The 16,783-nt window shown below is 47.1% G+C and overlaps 3 protein-coding genes across 3 annotated transcripts; all 3 read left to right on the top strand.

The window, feature by feature from the left end:
• Window positions 1-818, top strand: BBBOND_0000710 (hypothetical protein, conserved; the record flags this gene model as incomplete). The annotated part of the gene is made up of 1 exon (XM_012914917.1): window positions 1-818. A coding segment is annotated over one exon (818 nt), but the record flags the coding sequence as incomplete, so codon positions are not given.
• Window positions 819-3,110: 2,292 nt separating this feature from the next.
• Window positions 3,111-8,456, top strand: BBBOND_0000700 (hypothetical protein, conserved; the record flags this gene model as incomplete). The annotated part of the gene is made up of 1 exon (XM_012914916.1): window positions 3,111-8,456. One exon carries the CDS (start codon window positions 3,111-3,113, stop codon window positions 8,454-8,456), a length of 5,346 nt encoding a protein of 1,781 aa, XP_012770370.1.
• A 2,150-nt stretch (window positions 8,457-10,606) lies between these two features.
• On the top strand, window positions 10,607-16,102 carry BBBOND_0000690 (hypothetical protein, conserved; the record flags this gene model as incomplete). The annotated part of the gene is made up of 1 exon (XM_012914915.1): window positions 10,607-16,102. One exon carries the CDS (start codon window positions 10,607-10,609, stop codon window positions 16,100-16,102), a length of 5,496 nt encoding a protein of 1,831 aa, XP_012770369.1.
• Window positions 16,103-16,783: the final 681 nt, after the last annotated feature.

Genomic DNA, 16,783 nt, shown 5'->3' with positions numbered 1-16,783 from the left:
CAGTAAAAGCAGCTAGATTTGGGGATGAGCAAGCGGAGTTAATCGTGACGTCAATATTCAAAAGCAGTAATCACTCGAAAGGTAATCATCTCAAAGGTGATTTGTTCAGTCTGACAAACTGCGATGATGAGTCACATACAACAACCACCTGCGGTCGTTATATGCAGCCTATTGGCCAGAACACATGGGTGGTGTTCTCCGAGAAGAACGCCGACAAATATCTTTCGTGGATAGTGTATATCACCGAGACGTTCTATCAGCTACTCAAAGCATTGTACGATGAATGTTGCAAAAACTGTACGTCGCCCGGTTCCAAATGCAACGGTAAGGTATGTCCCAAAACATGTCCTACATTGCAGAAAGGTAAACAACCTGTCACTCATAAAGACGAATGTAAATCCATAGCCGATTGCCCGTTCACTCGTCCCACATTGGCGAGGTATGGATTCGTATTTCAGAGTGCGTACAACCTAAGCGGTGCGAACGACGTACAAGGAAAGCGCACATGTGCAGATTTATGCAACGCACTGAAACGTGTAGTCAGTGACGTGAAAGACGAGAATGATGTGCTTGCCAAGTTAGTCTATGAAACAATTCCAGAATTCATATGGAAAATCCGTGAACCCTTCTCCTACCTTGTCCTAGCCCTCTGGCTCCTCTCTCTGTTGTACCTCCTCCACATCATGGTCATCCGCCTAGACCTGCTCCACATCAAATCGCATCTACATAGTCCATCATCGCATCGTATCGCTGCTCAATCACTACTTGCTGCTGGACGTGTTAACAAACTGGGCAGGGTGTTTTATCTGCAACCTTAGTCGTACTCACGTGTTTACTGTCTACACTCACCTAGCATCACCTACTCACCTAACATATGAATTGTGTTTTAATCTGCTGTATCACTCATTAATCGTTGTATGTGATTGTGTAATTGCTAACTAAAGTGTTGACCAATGCCACGACCAACGTGGTGACCAAGGTGCTGACCAATGTGCTGACCAACGTGTTGACCAATGTGCTGACCAATGTGCTGACCAAAGTGCTGACCAAGCACATGACCAAGGTGCTGACCAAGGTGCTGACCAAGGTGCTGACCAAAGTGGTGACCAAGGTGCTGACCAAAGTGATGACCAAAGTGGTGACCAAGGTGCTGACCAACGTGCTGCCCAAAGTGGTGACCAAAGTGGTGACCAATGCCATGACCAAAGTGGTGACCAACGTAACCTAGCACCTTACCAGAGTGGTGACCAAAGTGCTGACCAACGTGTTGACCAACGTGTTGACCAATGTGCTGACCAATGCCATGACCAAGGTGGTGACCAATGCCATGACCAATGTCCTGACCTGTGTGCTAACCAATGTGCTGAACAAGCACCTGACCAAGTTAGTGGTTACGGCAGCGATGTCATGGTCACGGCAGCGATGACATGGTTACGGCAGCGATGACATGGACACAGCAGCGATGTCATAGTCACGGCAGCGATGTCATAGTCACGGCAGCGATGACATGGTTACGGCAGCGATGACATGGACACAGCAGCGATGTCATAGTCACAGCAGCGATGACAGTGGTGACCCAAGTAGTATTTATCATCCACTCCACATCGCCCCTTTATCCACTCTCCATCGCCCCTTACTCCACTCTACATCGCTCCTCAATCCACTCTACAGCGCCCCTTTACCCACTCCACATCGCCCCTTTATCCACTCTACATCGCCCCTTACTCCACTCTACATCGCTCCTCAATCCACTCTACAGCGCCCCTTTACCCACTCCACATCGCCCCTTTGTCCACTCTACATCGCCCCTTTGTCCACTCTACATCGCCCCTTTATCCACTATACATCGCTCCCTAACCCACTATACATCGCTCCCTAATCCACTCTACATCGCTCCCTAACCCACTCTACATCGCCCCTTTATCCACTCTACATCGCCCCTTAACCCACTCCACACCGCTCCCTAACCCACTCCACATCGCTCCCTAACCCACTCTACATCGTCCCTTAACCCACTCCACATCGCCCCTTAACCCACTCTACATCGCTCCTTTAACCACCTTACATCGCTCCCTAACCCACTCTTCATCGCCCCTTAACCCACTCCACATCGCCCCTTAACCCACTCTACATCGCCCCTTTACCTACTCCACATCGCCCCTTAACCCACCCTACATCGCTCCTTAACCACTCTACATCGCCCCTTTACCCACTCTACATCGCTCCCTAACCCACTCTACATCGCCCCTTAACCCACTCTACATCGCTCCCTAACCCACTCTACATCGCCCCTTAACCCACTCTACATCGCCCCTTTACCCACTCTACATCGCCCCTAATCCACTCTACATTGCCCCTTTACCCACTCCACATCGCTCCCTAACTCACTCTACGTCGCCCCTTTACCCACTCTACATCGCTCCCTAACCCACCCTTCATCGCTCCCTAAACCACTCTACATCCCTCGAATTACCTCGCCATAATACCGCTATGACCTCTATTAACCATTATAAAAATTTGTTGATACTGACCATTCTCTTACTGACGATGCTACTAAGAATGCCTTGGAGGACATTGAGTCCAAGCTCATTAGCCTTGGTCAGCTTGCTGGACAGCTTGGAGGATTTGTTGGTGAAAGTGAGAGTGTTAAGAAAGCCGTTATATATGCTATTATCGCCCAAATTAACAGTAATGAAGAGCTTAAAAAGCTTTACTCTTCTCATGTTACTATCCTTTCTGAGTCTGTCAAGCCTGCTGGCAAGGCTGATGACAACCTAAAAATTAGTGAGCTTAAAGATAAAGTTACCACTGAAATTACGCTTACTGAAGAGGCAATTAAGAATCTTAAGCCTACTGAAAATAACTCTCTTCCTTCCCCCTCTCCCTCTGCTGAGCTAGCCAAATTGCACTCCAAGTTGGAGGCTTTGAGGAAGGTGGAGAAGCTTTGTGGATTTTATGAGAATCTTAATACTAAACAAAATGATCCTAAAAAGCTCTTAGATAATTTATGTTCCGGCCTCGAAAAATTCCTCGGCTTCAACTCTGACTCCAAAGGCTACGACGGCAGTGGGATTGTGTACTCTGACCTGGATAGGCTGTGTGACGCAGTGATGGGATTTTTGAGTGGTGTGCTTGAGGATGTCAGCGAGAAACAGCCTTACAGTGTGGGTAAAACAATACTAATAGAGATTGTTACTGAGCTTAAAAATAATTTATCCACCGGGCGTGAGGGTTTTAAGGTCATTGAAACGGTGGCGGGGAAGGTGCGGGAGTATAATGAGAGTGTTAGAAAACAGAATGATTCTGTCAAGAGCAAGATCACAGACTTGGACAGTCAAATGAAGAAACTCAAACAATCGGTGAGTGAAGATTTAAAACATAATTCTGCTGCAGGTGCTGGAAGAATTGTGCAGGGATCCGTGGACTCTGCCGACCAATTGGTGGAGACATGCCTTAACAACGCAAACAAATTCAATAAATCTTTAGACACTGAAAACGATGAAAACGTGAGAAACGCGATTAATGATCTTAACTCTATAGTGCGTGATAACGTTAATAAAGCGCGTGCCTGTGTTAAGCTGGAGACGGAGCAGTTCACGGCTCTGTCGAGCAAGCAACAGGAAGATCGAAAGGTGATGAGAGAGAAGATAGATCGTCTGTTGACAGATCTGGGAACTTGCGTGAACGATAATATCAAGAAAAAGGTGGCTAGGCTGGTTGAAGAGTTAAGCAAGAAGGTGTTGGAAATTAAGAGGCAGCTGGAGGATATAAAGAAAAAGCTTATTGAGTATATAGGAGAGTTGACGACGTGGATTGGTCAAGCAGAGCCTTTGATTACATCGGCGTTTGGCAAAGTGGAAGAGATATTAAAGGAAGTTAATGAAGGCGATTCGGAAAAGAAACCTATGTTAATTACTTCAGCCATTGAGCAGATCAAAGCAGCGGTAGCAATGCTACACGGCGCCGGTGAGGAAGCTAAAAAGCAGGTCAACGAGAAAGTGACTGCAGCGCTTCAGCAAGTTAAAGAGATGAATGATAAGCTGAAGGAGGATTTGTATAAAGTTAAAACGCAAATTAAAAATGAAATATGGAATCATGTGGAGAAGAATATTAAAGCGCCGTATGATGCTTTGGAAGCGAAAGTTAAGCAGGGGTTATGGGCGATTGAGGAGCAGATTACTCCGATCCTCACTCCCCTCAAGGACAACTCAGATAAATTTTCTAAAAAATTTGAAGCGACAAAAGGAGCAATTCAGGAAGCAATCAGCGACGTGGAAATCCAGCTTACAAAGCTACAGAATCTGAATGTCGCTGACATCAATGCTGAAACCAAATTACTACAGGCTATAAAAAAAGGCGATGCGTTTAACTCAGTGAGTGAATATTTCACCGCCCTAGACGAGAAAATCATGTCGCCATTGAAGACAGCTATGGAGGGTATAAACAAGGCATTTAAAAAATTTGCCAATGGTGCATTTAAACATGACATTGAACCAAGTTTTGAGCATACCAAAGAGGCCATTACAAAGCTCCAAGCTGTTGTCACCAAATCTAGTTCTGTTGTAAACATCAACACACTTACAGTTGGCGGTATAAATGTAAGATTCGATGGAATGAATCTGGAGTCAAAGTTCTCAGCTGCTTCTGCTGCGATTCAGAGGGTCGAAATAGCTTTGAGTCGGAATAATAAAAAAGTATCAAAAGACGATATCGAAAATATCCTTGAGGCCTTGGGTACCATAGCGCAAGCCGTTTCTAAGCACTCTGCCGACGTGGTTGTAGCTGTTATGAACCAGATTAAAGAAAAATTGCAGGCTGAAATAAACAGTGTGGCGAGTGTCATAAATGGAAAACTGAATAGAATCAAACAGGGTGTAAATAATAATGAAGAAGGGGACAAAGCAGTGAAGTATAGCGAACTCAGCAATCGTGATGAAGCGAGAGGCCTGCAGAGGTTGGTCAACGAATTCAATGCAAAGATCAAAAGCGAGGTTCACCGGCTTCAATCGACGATAAGTGGCAGCTTGATGCACACAGATACACATTCTCCAAACCAACAAAATTATGATCTTGGACCCAAACTCATGACCACTTTCAAAACCGCCTACGATGGTCTACAAAACGGTAAACTCAAACAGCAGCAATTCGAAAATGATGTTGAAGCAATACTGACAGCGGAAATCGGCGGGAATAATTTTGCAGCTTCAGGTGAAGTTGATCGAATAGCTGATCTTGCTTTAGGTAAGTTCACAAAATATGATAAGCAGGTTAATCAAGATAACCTTAAGCTTGATGACCCAGAACGGTTCAATGGTGCGCTTCCGGAGAAAATGACGGACATTAAGACCCAGGTAGAACAAGCATTGGGAATGATCGACGGCGAAAAAAAATATGCTGAAGAACAGTTGGCCAAAATCACCTCCGCCCTTCAACAACTCTGCCGCGCCGTAAAAGCCTCCGGTGAAAACGCTCAGGGGAGTCTGAAACAATTGAAGGATACGTACTTCAATACGTCTGAATACGCTAAAAACGGCATTAGAATAATTCAGTATCAGCTTACCAATCTGCAAGAAGATGACTTGGGTAAAGCCATCAAGGAAGCCAATCAGTTCCTCACCGATGCTGCTAAGATACGCGATCACACGACTGCATCCCTAAAAATCGACGTCGACGGTCAAGTCAAAGAAGTCAGAAGGCAACTCACCTCCGAGCTCGAGAAGCAGTACATCACCACCATGGCGCTCCAACTTGACAACTTCGCCGACAGGGTCACCGCGCACCTCAAGGGGCTTCCCGAGGCGATCGAAAAGGACAAGCACACTGGCTTCAAGGGATTCATGGAGGCGTTCGAGGGGAAGCCGGAAGTTAAGCCGAGGGACAAGTATGCTTTCGAAGCGCCCAAAGTTGAACTGAGTAAACTGGATGCATTTAGATCAGCTGTCACTAGGATACTGGCGTCGAAGAAAGATCAATTTAAAACGCTGTCTGAAGAATTCAAGAAATTGTACATTAACCTCCACCTATATGTCAACAAGGAGACCGTCAGGGTGAACGATGAAGAGAACAGCAAGAAGCACCCGGCTGGGACAGAGATACATGACTACCAACGCAGGCTCTTAGCAATGTATGACCGCTTCAATGAGTTGATGTCGCACATCACTAACGCAAACAGGTATGATCATCAGATACCAGGCCTGCTCGATGGGCTGTTGGAGGCGCTCCATGACCTCAAGCCTGACGGCTTCGCTCAACCCAGTACGCCGGTTATAGATTGTGTCTCCAGCGGTTTAACGAACTTCATCGGTGAGCTGAGTAGAGTTTACATATCCGCGTATGACAGGCAGAAGTTTGGTGAGTTGGTGAAAAATCCTAACACCGAATATTCTGTGTTGACTAAAGAAGGACGTGACTGCGCCAAAACGTTCCTGACTTTACTGGCGATTCTAAATGACGACCTGAGCTATTTTAGAGATCAATGCAATTCAGAATGGTCGAAGCGTAAACTGTATTCCGGTAGCAGTCTTGGTTCATTTTTGCGAAGGTGCGGTTACCGTGTTGCCATCAAAGAGACAGATCAGAACGGTGAGCTGCAGAACAAAACTGGTTTCACCGGGTCATCAATTTATGGAAAGTTAGTCGGAGAAAATTATGATCACGTCTACCGCAATGATAAGGACACCAAATTTGCACTTGAAAATATGTATGCGTACCTCACCCTTTATTACGATGTCTGCCACATCGCCGCTTCCTTGTCGACTCGGCGACCGTGTTCCATCTCGGAAATTCTGATTTGGCTCACGAGTCTCCGTCATAGTCCCGTATATTTCAACTTGATAACAGACAGTTTCGGTGAGTTGTTCGATAAGCGTGAGAAGAAGAGGGCTGCTGTTGCTGACGACGATTTCATTGAAATCGAAGACCTCACTGAACTATCCTTGGCAGCCTACCCACAGAAAGTAATGCATAGTGATCTATCCGACGCCCTTGTACATGTGATAGGTACAGCGCCAATGATCCTGACAACCATCGTGGGCTACGGTGATGAGTTCACAACCTACGCCGTTGACTACCACAGTAACGCCGCTGGATTTGCCATCCCCTCATCGGCTTCTTCATGTCTCAACATGTTGTTCGAGTTGATGCGTCGACTGTTCCCCGTGTTCAGATTCTTGCACAGCCGCTGTAGCAACCTGGCATCGGAGTACGGTTGGTATCATTGCGCCTATGGAAGTGACGTCGAGTCCGCCGGTTGGCAGTGTAAGGATCACTCGAAAACTGATGTCGACTGCCTTCCCAGATCGCCGCTCATGTCGTACCTCCGTGACACCCTCCCCGGCCATTTGCCTCACCAACTGACCAGCGTTGACTGCAAATCGGAATGTAATACGTGCCCCAAATCGACACCCGGGATGCCATGTATCACGCCACTCGGCTTCAAGGGTTTCTCGGGAAGCAAAAGGACGGGTAAAGACATAAGCAACGTGCTGACCAAATTCTTCGACAAAGGCGTCGCTTCATGCCTGCTTTCCCTGTCGCCCAGACCGCCGAGCAGCTTGCCGGAACACTATGCCTTTGCGTTGTCCTTTGTGAAAGGATGGTCGCATAGTGGCGGTAATGGACTGAAACAGAAGATTGAATCGACAATGCAAACAGCATCTATCGATCTGTATTCCGATGCGTCTCCACTCACAGGTGCGCTACGCAATGCGTACGGTGAAGCACGGACTACTCATGTGACTACCAGTCATCCCGAACCTAAAAACGCTGATGTATCAAGCCTATCAATTAGTGTCAGATGCAACGGTGCAAATCACTGCGGGCCTTATTTGTCCACTCTTTACTCGGACACATATCCGTACTTCGGCAACAAACACTGCAACGCGTACATGTCCTGGTCCGTTTATTTGCCGTGGACGTTTTGGCAGCAACTAAACAGTTTGTATAACGCATTCGTACAGATATTCTGCCAAGACTGGGGATGCACTGGCTGCTTGAGAGGAGACACTTGCAAAAAAGGGGCGCACGGTATGCTCAACCCAGATGTCCCTGGCGACGGATGCAAATGCCCATCGATTGTTGGATGCAAGGGAGTTGGTCCTACATTATACCAATATGGTTTCACGTTCCAAGATGTACATTGTCTGATATCCAACCAGACGAAATGCTTCAACCTGCGCCAGCAGTTGTTTAGTGTCCTTAACTCTCAGTACTTCAAAGACCTATTTAAGGAATGTGACAACTTCATTTGGACCATCAGAGAACCCTTCTCCTACGTTGTCCTCGCACTCTGGTCACTTTCCCTCTTTTACCTCATCTGCGTAATGGTCGGCAGACTGGATGTGCTCCACATCAAATCGCACCTGAGGATACCGTCGTCGCACAAGATTACAGCGCAATCATTGTTGGCTGCAGCGCAAGTCGGAAGGCTTGCCAAGATATCGTATCTACAACCGTAATTGTATTCACGTTTCTAATCACTACACTCACCTAGCATATCACCTACTCACCTAACCGACAAACGTAGTCTAATGTCTCCAATTACTCAAGGGGTAACCTGTGAACTAAATTGCACGTAAATTATGTTATGAGTGAAAAACAATGCAACGTGTTGACCTAACAACCAGGCAACGTGTTAACCTAGCACCCAGGCAAAGTGCTAAGCTGGCACCTGACCAAGTTAGTGGTCACGGCAGCGATAACATGGACACGGCAGCGATGACATGGTTACCGCAGCGATGACAGTCAATGGTTACGGCAGCGATGACAGTCAATGGTTACGGCAGCGATGACAGTTGATGGTTACGGCAGCGATGACAGTTGATGGTTAGGCAGCGATGACAGTTGATGGTCACGGCAGCGATGACAGTAGATGGTTACGGCAGCGATGACAGTTGATGACCTAAGTGGTTATTATTACCCACCCTACATCGCTCCCTAATCCACTCTACATCGCCCCTTAACCCACTCTACATCGCTCCCTTATCCACCCTACATCGCTCCCTAATCCACTCTACATCGCCCCTTAACCCACTCTACATCGCTCCCTTATCCACTCTACATCGCTCCTCTACCCACTCTACATCGCTCCTTACCCACTCTTCATCGCCCCTTTATCCACTCTACATCGCTCCTCTACCCACTCTACATCGCCCCTTTACCCACTCTACATCGCTCCCTAACCCACTCCACATCGCTCCTCAACCCACTCTACATCGCTCCTTAACCCACTCTACATCGCCCCTTTAGCCACTCCACATCGCCTATTTCACCACTCGACATCGCTCCTTTATCCACTCCTCATCGCCCCTTAACCCACTCTACATCGCCCCTTTACCCACTCTACATCGCCCCTTATCCACTCTACATCGCCCCTTAACCCACTCTACATCGCTCCCTAACCCACTCTTCATCGCTCCTTACTCCACCTTACATCGCCCCTTATCCACTCTACATCGCTCCCTAACCCACTCCACACCGCCCCTTTATCCACTCTACATCGCTCCTTATCCACTCTACATCGCTCCTTTATCCACCCTGCATCGCTCCTTTATCCACCCTGCATCGCTCCCTAACCCACTCTACATCGCTCCCTAACCCACTCTACATCGCTCCTTTATCCACTCTACATCGCTCCTTTATCCACTCCTCATCGCCCCTTAACCCACTCTACATCGCCCCTTTACCCACTCTACATCGCCCCTTTATCCACTCTACATCGCCCCTTCATCCACCCTACATCGCCCCTTTATCCACTCTACATCGCTCCCTAACCCACTCCACATCGCTCCTTTATCCACTGTACATCGCTCCTCTATGCACTCTACACCGCTCCCTAACCCACTCTACATCGCTCCCTAATCCACTCCTCATCGCCCCTTACACACTCTACATCGCTCCTTAACCCACTCTACATCGCTCCTTTACCCACTCTACATCGCTCCCTAACCCACTCTACATCGCTCCCTAATCCACTCTACATCGCCGCTTAACCCACTCTACATCGCTCCTTCACCTCCTCTAATCGCCCCTTAACCCACTTTACATCGCCCCTTATCCACTCCACATCGCCCCTTATCCACTCCACATCGCCCCTTAACCCACTCCACATCGCCCCTTAACCCACTCTACATCGCCCCTTTACCCACTCCACATCGCCCCTTAACCCACTCCACATCGCTCCCTAACCCACTCTACATCGCTCCCTAACCCACTCTACATCGCCCCTTAACCCACTCTACATCGCCCCTTAACCCACTCTTCATCGCTCCCTAACCCACTCTACATCGTCCCTTATCCACCTTACATCGCTCCCTTATCCACTCCACATCCCTTGAATTACCTCGCCATATTACCGCTATGACCTCTTTAGACCACAATAATAACTTGTGCTTTGTCACCCTTCACTGCCCTTCTGACTGAGTCCATCGACTGGTTGATCCAGGTTAGGTATGGGAATGGTGATGGTGATGGTCTTGGTGAGTTGGCTAAAGCTTTGAAAAAGTTGATTGAGGATGCAATAAATAACGCTACCAAGTCCCTCCAATCCGAAAAAGATAAACTTGAATGCCCTGTTAAGTATAAGGGAAATGAGTCCACTTGCCAGGCTATGGATAGGCAAATTAAGGATGTTGAAGAGAGGCTTAAAAAACTTGAAGGCTCCGAAGATCGTGATAAGGGGCAAAAAACAGCGTCTCTAAATGCTACGAAATCCCAGCTTGAACATTATAAAAATTCCTGTAATGCAAACCACACTAAATATCCTGAGAATCCTGCCTTGAAGGACATTGACTCCAAGTTGTCTCAGGTTAAAAATCTTAAAAAGAGTCTTGAAGGATTGACTGAAAATGATAATTGTGAAAAGCTTTTAACAAATCTTTGTGACGGCCTCGAAACATTCCTCGGCTTCAACTCTGAGTCAAAAGGCTACGATGGCACTGGCATTGTGTACTCGGACCTGGACAGGCTGTGTGACGGGGTGATGGGATTTTTGTATCAAGTTCTTAAGGATGTCAGCGAGAAACAGCCTTACGAAGCAGGTAAGACAATGTTTTTAGACCGTTTAAATCGTGAAATAAATGCCAAATTATGTTCAGGTGTTGAAGGCTTCAAGAGCGTCGTAGACCGTGTCGTCAGCAGAGTCAGGCAGTACAATGAGAAAGTTGTGGAGTCGAATTCTAAGGTAAGTGGACCAATTAATGAACTTTTAGGTAGAGTGAAGAACGAATACCCGACGGAAATCGGTAGGATTCCAGATGAAGTAGATTTGAAAATTATGTCAGATGAGGAAATTGGCAAGATTGTCTTGCCGACTAATGCGTTGACTGAGAAGTGTATAACTAGCGCAAAGTTATTTGACACCAAACTTACCAAGTTAACTAAGCATATTAATGATCTTAATTATAAATTGCGTGACAGTGTAAAAACTACGCATGAGCGTATTAAGCAGGAGACTGCACGTGTTGAGGCGATGTCCAAAAAGGAACGCGAGAACTACGACGCGGTGATAAAACTAGTTGGCAACGCATCCGAAAATTTGAAAAAAGTACTGAAACAGAAAATTGGAGACGATGTTAGTGCTGTTGTTAAAAATCTTAAGAAAAGAGTATCAGATATTCTGGTTAAGTTAAACAATGTACATATAAATATGGCGACTTATCTGTCGCAGCTAGATACGTGGAGTAATGAGGCGGAGGGTTTTGTAGAAGAAGCGATAAGGAAAGTCAATGATATATTGGATCAGGTTGATAACGTAAATAATGAAGTCAACAAAAAGGCTATAAAGGCCGCGGCTGCGCAGATCAGGGAACTAGGATTTTCATTATATGAAGCCGGAAATGACGCTAAAACAAAAGCCCAAGAAGAAGTTACCAAGGCCCTTGCGCAGGTGAAATCCATGAACGAGGCGCTTAAAGGGGATTTGTATAAGGTGAAGCAAGCGGTGGAAGGGCAGGTGACTGAAATTAAAAATAAGATTGGGAAGTTGTACGAAACAGTGACAGAAAGACCGGGTAGTGCAGTGAAGGATATGGATAAGTTGATAGAAAGCGTCGTGAAGCATATCAAAGTGCACGCTGCAGGTATCCGAGGCAATACGGAAGGGCGATTTAAAGAAGGTCTTGCCGTTGTTGCAATGAAAGTGGGAGAAATTGTAAATGGGAACTACGCTGGTGAAAATTTTAAGGAGAGAATCTTGTACGCATGGTTGACAGATATCGTTGAGAAGAATCCCGTGAAAAAATACATTGAAGATTATCTTCAGTATAACGGTGATCAGTTTGTTAATCGTGGCATTAATGCCATCACTGACAACGTCAAACAGCATATTAAAGATAAGCTCAACACGCTGACATCTGCAGGATCGAAGCGTATACAAACAACTGGTAACGTCGCGGAGGATTTGAACACTATTAAAACAACTCTAGATTCGTTCGTATTTGAGTTCGCCGACAAGATCAAGTCAGGTGACATTAAAGCTTCTGATGTTGAAACCAAATTGGGAAATGCGCATGTTCTCAGAACGGGGCATTCCACAAGCAGAATATACTTAGATGATGCAGTCAATTCCATAGTTAACCAGTTACTTGGTCGTGCCGCAGGTGCTTCTAAAGAAATTGAAGACCTCGTAAAAAGCTGCAATTTTTCATACGTAGACAGTGCGTACAATAAGGCTAAAAATTTCGTTGGTAAACTTGAAAAAGCTATCGGCAATGGAAGTCCGCTCAGCCCTGGCGAAGACGGCACCGCTAAAGCCGTCGACTCCGCGATCACGGAGGTGACGAATCTGCTTAAGGGGAAATTGATACCAAACGGTGGTAGTTCAGTCAATCTTGATGCTGCTGGCACGTTCACCGAATATAATCGTTTCGTCGACCAAGATGCTGCCAAACTGCAATCACTCGCATCCGAGAAGTTAGAAGATGTTAAGGAAAATGCAGGCTCCCTCCCCGCGGCGATCGGTGAGATTAAGACAAAAGTGGAGGAGGCTTTGGACAAGATCGGCGATGTGAAAGATAAGCTATTCAGCAAAGCTCAAGAGGTCACTGACAACCTCAACCTCCTGTGCAAAACAGTCAAGGATTTGGCTGAAACGGGTGATGAAAGTGCCAAAGGCAAACTAAACAGGCTGAAACAAAAAATCGGTAGGGCTGTTAAGGTAGACAAAGAAAGCCTACTAGTGCTTCATGGCAAGTTTAAAGCGTTGAGAGACGGAGATTTGGCTGCGTCCATTGACATGGCCAACGCATTCCTCACAGAAGCATCTAAACTGGAGGCCGAGTGTATTCGAAGACTTCAACAAAACGTAAATTGCGAAGTCAACATCGTCAAAAAGGAGCTCGCGTCACGCATCGTCCAGAGCCATGTGACGGTCGTCAAGCTGTTGCTACAGCAATTCGTCGCCAAGCTGCAGTCGGAGTTGGACAAACTGCCGGCCGCCATTGAAGATGACAAGCATATTGGCTTCAAAGGTTTCATGGAGAAACTCTACGAAGGCTTCAACACCAACATCGTTCCTAAGAAAGATGACTTAAAACTCGACACTTTGTCCGAGGCCTTCCAAAATTTCTGCTCACCACTCCACCTCTACCTTAAAGCAGAGATCGGCAGACAGAACAACGACAACCATGCCAAGAAACACCCTTCGTCTCAGAGGTCTACAAACAACTACGCGGACGCTGTTGACTGCGTAAAAAATGAACTCGAGAAATTAGTTAACCAAATCAGAGCCGGCAACAGGTACGATTATCACGTACCCAGACTGCTGGACGGACTGACCGATGCGATCGACGGCCTACACCCTGAGTCATTTTCTGAGCCGAATACTCCCCTGCTAGAAACCATTGCCCATGGCTTCAGGGGTCTGGTAAGTGAGCTTGGAAAGGCATACGTCTCCGTCTACGACGGCGCCCGCAATGTCAACTGGGAGCGGGAGAATAACCCGGAGACTACATACTGCGCTAAGATATTCTTGACTGCATTTTCCACAGTCTACGATGCTGTGCATGACTTGAGGATAAATTGCAATAGTCTGAAGGGACACCAAATTCACTCGTCCTCTGATCTCGGCAGGTTGTTCCTACGGCACGGCTTTAAGGTGTCCGCAGAAAACAAACAGCACTGGGAGCTGCAGAACAAGAGCGTCATAAACGGTGAATACGTCGCGAACAGACTTAGCTTTAGGGTCGAAGGTGCGAAAGACAACGAGCATCTTAAGGAGTGCGAATCGAATAAACGCAAGTCTAACGTCCTTTTTAATCTTTTCGATATTCTCAAATGCATTCTGCATCACGTCGACCAGTACAACGCCATATGTCACATCGCTATACTCCCCAAACCTAGAACGCCATGTACCGTTTTCGAGATGCTGGCGTGGCTCTCAGGGCTCACTTACACTTCCGCGTACCAGGCGCTGCTATCAGACGGGTTCACCAACGTGCTTGATAATCCGGATACGCCGCTTGCTGGCGACGGAGAGATCAGCGTATTCGACATCGAGCAGTCATACCTAGAGGCGCACCCGCAGACCATCACGTATAAGAGCATACGGACGGTGTTGCAATACCTTTGTTCGAAATCGTACGATTTGCTTACCACCGTTGTTGGCCACGGCGACGCGGCGACATTCTACGCTTGCGACTATTCGAATAACACGCTGAATCTGTACTACCCGAGCTCCGGCGAAGATTGTTTGCAGATGTTGCTTGACTTCCTCCGTAGAATTTTGCAGCCGCTCAGGTATTTGTTTGAACGATGCAGTGTCGCAGACAAGAACTACGGATGGGCCGACTGCCACTACGGCAGGGACGTACCTACGACCAAATCGCACTGCAACATCAAGCCAACGGACGATGTAACGTGCCTACCAAACTGTCAACCAAATTGCAAACCAAATTGTCAACCAACATCGCCATTGATGAACTACCTAAGTGACTCTCTACTCGGCTACCTGCCACATAGATTGGAGTCTGTTGGATGCAAATCTAAATGCTCCACCTGCCCCTCCACATCCAGGCTGGGAATGCCGTGCGTCACACCGCTGGGTTTCAGGGCGTTCTCCGGGTCGACCAAAACAGGCCGTCAGCTATGTGAGATAATTCGCGAATTCTTAGGTAGTGGCGTGGTTTCATCATTGTTTGGCTTGTCACCAACTCCGCCGAAAACGCTGCCGGAGCATTTCAGTTTCGGGTTAAGCTTGGTTAATAAGTGGGTCAAAGTTGCATCTTATATTACTGATGCAGGTATAAAACCAGTATCACAAACTAAGATTGAAGCATCTATTCAGACGCTCTCCATTAAGCTCTGCACTGACACGGGTAAGCTTACCAATGTACTTCGTGACGCTTATGGCAGCAGTCAGCATGAGCACCAAGATCAAAATCATCTCGAAGTCTATGCCGATGTATCTAGCCTATGCATGACTAGAAGTTGCACCGACAGGGATATGCGCTGCGCTCCATACCTATCCACACTGTGTTCGGACACGTATCAATACCTTGTTCATAAGAACTTTGCCACGTACCTTACATGGGCTGTCTACCTGCCGTGGGATTTCTGGAATCAACTGAATAATTTGTGTAACGCATTCAAGAACATTTTCTGCCAAGACTGGGGATGCCATACGTGTCTGCGTGCTGAGAAATGTAAGCGTGGACAGCATGGCCTCGTCGAGAAAGTTGAGAATCAACCTGACAAGCCTCATTGCAATTGTCCATCGATGGTTCAGTGCAAGGGTGTATCCGCAACACTGTACCAGTTCGGTTTCTGTTTTGGTAACGCGGCGACATTAAATAACGAGGCATCGGCTAAGAAGTGTTCTGATTTCTGCTCTCAGCTGGACAAGGTGTTGAAATCGGAATATTTTGTTAAGCTGTTCAAAGAATGTGACATATTCATTTGGACTATCAGAGAACCGTTCACCTACTTGGTTCTCGCGCTCTGGTCACTATCCCTCTTCTACCTCATCTGCGTCATGGTTGGCAGACTGGATGTGCTCCACATCCGCTCACACCTGAGATCACCATCATCGCACAGGATAACGGCGCAGTCATTGTTGGCTGCTGCGCAAGTCGGAAGGCTTGCCAAGATATCGTACCTTCAACCGTGATCATCGTCACATTTGTAATTCACGTAACTACTCACTTAGCGAATCACCTACTCACCTAAATAACAAACGTAGTCTAATGTCTCGAATTACTCTAGCGGCAACCTGTGAACTAGACAGCACCTGGATTAGGTGATGACTACACGACAATGCAAAGTGCTAAGCTAGCACCCAGGCAAGCTGTTAAACTCGCAACCAGGCTAAGTGGTAAGCTGGCACCAGGCTAAGTGCTAAGCTAGCACACAAGCTAAGTGCTAAGCTAGCACCCAGGCAACGTGCTAAGCTAGCAACCAGGCGAAGTGCTAAGCTGGCAACCAGGCAACGTGCTAACCTAGCACCCAGGCAAAGTGATAAGCTGGCACCCAGGCAAAGTGCTAAACTGGCACCCAGGCTAAGTGTAAACCTAGCACCCAGGCTAAGTGGTAAGCTAGCACACAGGCAACGTGGTAACCTAGCACCCAGGCTAAGTGGTAAGCTGGCACCCAGGTTAAGTGCTAAGCTAGCACCTAGACAACATGCTAACCTAGCAAACAGGCAAAGTGCTGAGCTAGCAACCAGGCAAAGTGCTGACCTAGCAACCAGGCAAAGTGTTGACCTAGCAGTCAGGCAAAGTGCTAAGCTGGCACCCAGGCAAAGTGGTAAGCTGGCACTCAGGCAAAGTGCTAAGCAAGCAACCAGGCAAAG

This window comes from Babesia bigemina, scaffold Bbigscaff_57245 (assembly GCF_000981445.1).
Source record: "Babesia bigemina genome assembly Bbig001, scaffold Bbigscaff_57245".
NCBI lineage: Eukaryota > Apicomplexa > Aconoidasida > Piroplasmida > Babesiidae > Babesia > Babesia bigemina.
This window is presented reverse-complemented; position numbering and strand designations above follow the sequence as displayed.